General features: G+C 27.2%; 1 protein-coding gene across 1 annotated transcript; it reads left to right on the plus strand.

The window, feature by feature from the left end:
• The first annotated feature begins 4,720 nt into the window (after window positions 1-4,720).
• LOC115708229 (ethylene-responsive transcription factor ERF110) lies at window positions 4,721-6,632 on the plus strand. Its single transcript, XM_030636451.2, has 2 exons — window positions 4,721-5,305; window positions 5,464-6,632. Exons 1-2 carry the CDS (start codon window positions 4,885-4,887, stop codon window positions 6,294-6,296), a joined length of 1,254 nt encoding a protein of 417 aa, XP_030492311.2. The 5' UTR covers window positions 4,721-4,884; the 3' UTR covers window positions 6,297-6,632.
• Window positions 6,633-7,556: the final 924 nt, after the last annotated feature.

The raw sequence follows: 7,556 nt of genomic DNA on the forward strand, positions 1-7,556 counted from the left end.
TGTACCAAATCATGCCTCCTAAATTTTTTTTGCCGTTAAAAATTCTCTTGAATTATAAATATTGTTAGATTTAAGAACTTTTGTCTAATTTTAGTAAAAAAAATTCTAACATGGATGAAAATTCAAGGGTCATGATTTAGTACATTTAAAATTTGAGGGATATAATTTGGTAGATATCAAAATCTGGGGAGTATGGTTTAGTATATAAACAATCACTGAAATAGTAAAATTGAATGAAATTAGACAAAAGTTTTAAAATCTAACAATTTCAATAGTTCGTGAAGAATTTTTAACGACCAAAAAAATTTAAAAACATGATTTAGTACATTTCAAAGTTCGAAAGAAAAATATCCTAATTAGCCTAATAATTTTTAGACAGTATTATTAACCGATTATAAAACAACACCTTTAGAAAATACTAAAGCAAAATGTTGTATTTATAATTCTTAAATCCAATTGTTTTCTTTGTTTTTTATAAAAAAAATAAAAACGTGGTAAGTGAGTTCCGTACGTAGTAGGCCTACAACACCTACCCATAGGCTAAAATGTGCAACGTGTAGGTATTAGTATGTCCAATACATCAAATCATATTATAATATAGTCAAAGTTTCTGATATATTTGACCAAAAGTCAACATATGTTGACATTCTTTCTTCTCCAAATCTTCTAATTAACATTCTCTTTCTCTTCCATGTTGTGTATAAATATTTATATATTAATATATATATATATATATCACTTTCATTAGGGTTAACTTCATAATATGATTGTGTGAATGAGTGAATTAATTTAAGTCTTTCATTGTAGACTAATATACAATACATGTATATATAGGGTAAGGTACTGTTTCAGAATCGATTTTAAATATTTTAGTATATATGAATAAGATATGACAATGTAATATAATGTTATACAAAGATTCTAAACATTATTTTTTTTTTTTTGGCTAATTTAGAATTTTACTCTTTAAATTTTGACATGTATTAAATTATGTCCTTAAAGTTTTAAAGTCGTTAAAATTCTTCCTGAACTATTGAGATTGTTGGATTTAAGGATTTTTTTTTCTAATTTCATTCAATTTTATTAATATGTAGATTGTCTATATATTAAATCGTGCCCCAAATTTTGATATTTACAAAATCATGTTCCCTGAACTTTAACATGTATAAAATTGTGCCCTCTAAATTTTCATCATCGTCAAACTTTCTTTAATAAAATTAAACAAAAATCTTTAAATTCAACAATCTCAATAGTTCGAGAGGAATTTTTTACGACATGAAAAGTTCAGAGGTATGATTTGGTACATGTCAAAGTTTAAAGGACAAAAATCTAAATTAGCCTTATATTTTAAAAAAAATTAGATTATTAAGAATGCTAAAATAGAGTTTTTAGCAACTAAATCTTCTAATTATTTCATTTGCATTTAAATCTCAAAACTTAAATTTTGATAATAAAACTGTTTGTAAATTATTCATAATTTTTTAATAATTGATTGAAAGTGTCATGCAACTAAAATAATTAAAAATAGGCAGATGAGGTTTTTTTTTGTTAATGTTTAAAGTAAAACAAATATAATTGGAATAATTTTTAAAACTCAAGTTAAATTTAATTATAAATATTATCATAGTGAAACAAATTGATAAAAATATATATATATAATAATTAGGAAATATTGTTGTATATAATTTAAAAATGGGCCTGGGTAGGTCACTATATATGGGCCTGACTCAGTAAACGACGTGAACGATTTTGTTGAGTGTTGTATATTACTAAAATTAATATTTAATATATATCTCCTTCTATCTAGGGTTTTACACATGGATTATAGAGACGTGTTCTGACCAATCATCTATTTAAAGTTAGAAGACAAAAATAAATAAATAATTTTTTTCTTATAACAAAAAATAAATAAATTAATTAATAAATCAAATTGAGACACCTTTTATTATTTTTATCATTTTTCTTTTCGAATAAACCACATAATTACTTATTACCAATTTACCGTAGCTATATAATATAATTTAAAGAGTAATTTATACTATAAATATTCAAGTAATTTTTTATTATAAATAAATATTTAAATTTAATTTTTAGCGGTAATAATATTTAAGTTATAATTCTGTAATTTATGTAGATACGTAACTATTAAGTGTTAAGTAAAATTAAATTATAATGTGGCAATTATTATTAATTTTTTTTTAAGAAATATAATAATAAATAAATAATACATGGATAATGATTTGACATTTATTGGCCACGAACTATCTAAGTTTCAGATATATAACTTAGGTATTATTACTGTTAAAAATTAAACTTAAATATTAATTACAACTGGAAGTTAAGCTTAAATATTCACTACAAAAAACTGTTACTTTTAATGATGACCTTTTAGTCACAATATAAATTTTTTGTGACTAATTAAATGTGACTTTTAGTCACAACAAAAAATTATTTGTGCCTAAAACATAGTATTTAGTTACAAGTTATCACTAATTTAATTTTCGTCACAACAAATATTGTGACTAAAAATATATTTAGTAACAACAAATCGTAATTTTTGTGACTAATACTTTTAGCTACTGACCTTTTAGTCACAACACAATAATAATAATTTATAATTAGCCACAACTTTTTAATCTTTAGTCACAAATTTTATTGTTACGTAGTGATTTATGCTGCAAATTACTCTAATATAAAAACTCTATAATTTAATATTTATTATTTATATTAGTGTGTGTGTCTTCTCTAAAACAAAAAATACTAATTTAATCTAATTTCACGTGCTAAATATGAAATCAACTTAATTTTTCAAAATTTATAACCTGACATAATATTATTAATTACAACTAAAAATACAAATGAAAAATAAATACATTGACTTTAAAAGGGTATCTAATTAAGGTCTTAATCAATTTTTTTCTTCTTCTTAATAATATAGTTTTACTTCTTATAATGTATTTGAATTTGAAGTTCCTCTAATAAACATTAAAAATCTATTCAACCATAAATATAATAATAATAAAATTCAAAGAAAATGATAAAAATTGAGTAAAAAAGTCTTAACATATACAGTAGAACCTCTATTTAAGAATACTCTATTCAAGAATAACCTCTAATTTGTTATAAAAAAATCAAGTCCCGATTTGAGCCAGTTATAAATAAGAATAACCTCTAAATTGTAATTAGTTATACATTTTCTAAGTCCCGTATTAACAAAGTATACCTCTATATAAGAATAATTACATCTTAATAAAATATTTATATGTATTTTGTAAATTTATTTATGTAAAATCAATAATTTTATTTTAAGTTATAATACATGCATGAAATTATATTTACTCTAAAATATGTCTATTATGATATAGTATTAATGATTATTTATTGTTATTATTGTTACATTGATATTTTTTTAGTTTTTAATTTTTTTTTTTAGAGTAACTCTATTTAGTTATAACCTCTCAATTAGAATATAATTTACTTAGTCCCAAGTGTATTCTTGGATAGAGGTTCTACTGTATATATATATTTAACTTTACAATATAATGAGAAGATTTATAACATCACAATTTTTTTTTAATTTATTGCATACTGGTTTGTTGGATTAGTTGAATATATATCTGTTTTCTTTCAAGGAAAAGTTACATGATAAAACTTTGCAAGAATAATATTATTGTATAACACACTAAATTAACACTAAAAATAATACTTTAAATAATATTGTTAAAACTGGACTTGATACATACAATTATTAACTCAAAGTCATAATAATATACAATGACTTTGAACTTATATGTACAATAATAGAATCAAATCCCAAAAATAGTTTGTAGAATATTTTCATGAACCTGCAGCTATTATATATATAAATATATTACTTATTTTAAATAAATGGTTGCAAAAAAAAAATGTATATATGTAACATACATAATATATATAACACAAGAATTTTCAAAAGAAAAAAGAAAAAAGAATTAACCATTCAAAACACAACTGCCAAATTTTTCACTTTTTGCTTTCCAATTTCAAAAAAAAAAAGTAATTAATAAATTGTCAAAAAAATAAATAAATTGTAAATAATAAATGCCACTCTAGCCAAATACAAGTCCACATAATATTTACTATTTAAATAAATAAAAACTAAGTGCAGTTTTTATTGTATTTTTTCAACTTTACAATCAAATATCATGATGTTTGAAGGAACACACCCAAAATTTCAAACAATATTATACCAAAATATATTGTTAGGTTTATTAAGTACCAAAAAACCAAACCCTAATAGAAATTACCAAACTCAATTTATAAACACATTACACACCTAATTATGATTAATATATGCTTAGTGAAAACATAATTAAAATCAATTCTTAATTTGTAATAACTTGTCGGCACAAAGAAAGAGATCAATTCAAAGATGATGTTCTTTTGTTTTAATTCATCATATTATTAAAAAAAAAAAACAAAACAAAAAATGACCGACACAAAACATTGTTTTGATCAAAAACTTCTTTCGAAGCTTTCATGATCCAAAAATTAATAAAGAGGTGAACTAAATTGTTTTTGGTCATGTGTGAACATAAATCCCACTTAACCTATTTGGCATATTTTTTCTTTTTTTCTTTTTCTCATTAAAGGAAAAAAAAGAAAAATAAAAATCCTGAAAAATAAAATAAATAAATAAATAAAACAGTAAAATATGAGATAAATATTAAAACTATTGTTAAAGCGGCTGAAAGTAGTAGTTCAATACAAATACAAACACCATAACTATTTATATGTATATATATAGATGAAGATTTGATATTAACCAAGAAAAGGGTCTTGAAAAAACATCAAATAACAATCTGGGTCATTCTTAATTTCTCAAAATTGATCATAAATATTTACATGTGCTCTCTTAAAGTGGCGAACCAGAGAAAACCCAACGATGTTAGCCATGGCGGCGAAGAAGACCAATTAGAAGACCAACAACAACAACAAATGAATATATTACTTAACCAATACGGTGTCGTTTCACCGGCTGATAATCAGAGTGGTGTTGGTGTTGGTGTTGGTACTCCGACTGAGATGTCAGCAATTGTTTCGGCTCTAACGCATGTCGTTTCGGGAAACAGAGGAGATGAGTTTTGGGGATACGACAGTCGTTTTGATAGTCAAGTACTCTATGGTACTTCTCCTTCTTCTTCTTCTACGACATCTGGTCAAAAGAGAGGTCGTGATGATGATCATCATCAACAACAAGGTGTTTCTTCAACAACCAGAGCTTTTAGAACAACTCACCATCATCAACCTGAGTCATCTTCAACTGGTAAAGTATTTATATAAGTTAATATGAGTTTTTGGCTTAAAAATCCCACATCGGTTAAGTGTGTTGATTTCATAACCTATTTATATCCCATCCTTTACAATTGGTACCAATGTTATAATTCAATTGAATTTATTTATCTTCTTTATTAATTATTACAGAAGAAATTATAACAACTATGTCGGTTCCCGCCGGCAATGTAGCTCCGGCGCCGCCGTCTAGCGAGGCGGCGCCGGCGGAAGATACCGGCGAGAGAAGAAGAAGATACAGAGGAGTGAGACAGAGGCCGTGGGGAAAATGGGCGGCCGAAATTCGGGACCCGCACAAGGCGGCGCGAGTCTGGCTCGGAACATTCGATACGGCGGAAGCCGCCGCCCGAGCTTACGACGACGCCGCCTTGAGGTTCCGAGGAAACAGAGCGAAACTCAATTTCCCCGAAAATGTCCGATCAATTGTTCCGCCTCATCAGAGCTACCCGGCAGCGGCGGCGGCTCTGCCTACCCACCTAACTGTTTCTCATTCTCCCGCGACTCTTTTGGCGGCGCAGCCTAATTTTTATCAGGCAACGACGACACCGCCGCCGTATCATCAGGCTTCGAATTCTGACGCTTTACGTGACTATTTTCAATACTCTCAGCTACTCCAAAGCTCAGGAGACTTTCATGGTCAGCAATTACAGCAACAACAACAGCAGCTTAATCAGCCATCAAGCTTGCTTGAACAGATGATGATATACAATTCTCAATTGGGTTCTCATCTTCAATCTCCGTCATTAATGATTCCTTCTTCATCTTCTTCACCTGTGTTCCCTTCATCTTCTTCTTCTTCTTCTTCCTCCTCTGTTTCACATCCTCTGTTTTTCTCCGGCCAAGTACAACAGCCACATGGGTATTTCCAATCGGCTCCGGAGAATCAAAATCCGGCGAGTGGCTCCAGTTTTCCGGGACCGCCGTGGCCTAATCCTCCCGGCTACAACAATCCACGTCCTTCTTAAAATCATTTCCTCATTTTTTTTAATATTTTTTATTTTCAAAAAGAGCAAATTACGAAAATACCCTTTTGTTTAGTTTCTTTCTCATGTAATTTTTTTTTTTCTTAGGAAAACATTTTGTTTTAAATCTTTTTTCATTATTGTAAAGGACAAAGAAATATTACGAAAGGGGACAGAGATATAAAGTTAAAGGAGGAAAAAACAAAGGACTATAATTATTAGGAGTTTTTTTTTTTTTAATTTGGCCATTTTTTTTTTGTTTAATTTTTATCCAAAGATTTGATGTTACTTTCTCTCAATCATCGAAAGATGTAGAAACCAACTTTTTTTTTCGTTTTCTTTTGATGGATTTGTTTTTAATTTTTTGTGTTGTGTATCAAAATTATCCTCTTTTCACTTATCATATTCATTATTTAGGGGTTATAATTTTACCAATTTACCCTATTTGTCCTTATCAAGGACCTCAAGTTTGGTAGGTTGTAAATGCACCAAAACTATTAATTAACATTTTTTAAATTGTGTTTAGTACAAAAGAACATATGGGGTAGTAGTATAAATTATCAATTATGTAGGGGGTTAAATGGAAATTTAAAAAAAAAGTAAAAAGAAATCTTAGTAGGGACTCTATGTGGCACCGCCATTGGTGTGTTGATGTCATAAATTCTTAATGAGTCAAAGTTTATTGTAAAATTGAATAGTGGCTATGGCTAATGGCTATGATATGAATGAGACATCAACCCAACCTAACTCTCTCTTTGATTACGTCTATGAATGAAACTCTTTTTTGAGTCTAAAAAATAAAAATGAATATTCTCTTCTCTTCTATTCTCTTGCTTACAAAGTTGAACTTTTATTGTTTAATTAACCTAGCTAATATTTATCATTAAGTACATGGATTATTAATACTAATTAAGCTCCTAATGCCTAACTTTTTGTGTCTATTCATATAAAAAATATTAAAAGGCACAAGTTGTGATTAGTACATAGTCAAGATGTTATGATGTTCTTGGTATAATTAAGTATCGAGTTCTATATAATTTAATATGAACTTTTTTATAAAATATCGTTAATCATTCTTAAGGTGTTATTTCGTAGTAGTACTAACTAGGCACTACAATGCCTAATAGTAATATTTTTAATCATATATTGGTATAAATTTTTTGAGCAAGGTATCTAGTAAGGTAATTTCATGGGTAACTTATACATACAGTAGAACCTCTATTTAAGAATACTCTATTCAAGAATAACTTCTAATTTATTATA

This window comes from Cannabis sativa, chromosome X (assembly GCF_029168945.1).
Source record: "Cannabis sativa cultivar Pink pepper isolate KNU-18-1 chromosome X, ASM2916894v1, whole genome shotgun sequence".
Lineage (NCBI taxonomy): Eukaryota > Viridiplantae > Streptophyta > Magnoliopsida > Rosales > Cannabaceae > Cannabis > Cannabis sativa.

Bases quoted from the DNA above. Each gene is read 5' to 3' on its own strand.
- LOC115708229 (XM_030636451.2), top strand. From the start codon at position 4,885: ATGTGCTCTCTTAAAGTGGCGAACCAGAGAAAACCCAACGATGTTAGC. The intron at 5,306-5,463 runs GTAAAGTATTTA...TAATTATTACAG, and splicing joins ACCTGAGTCATCTTCAACTG to AAGAAATTATAACAACTATG.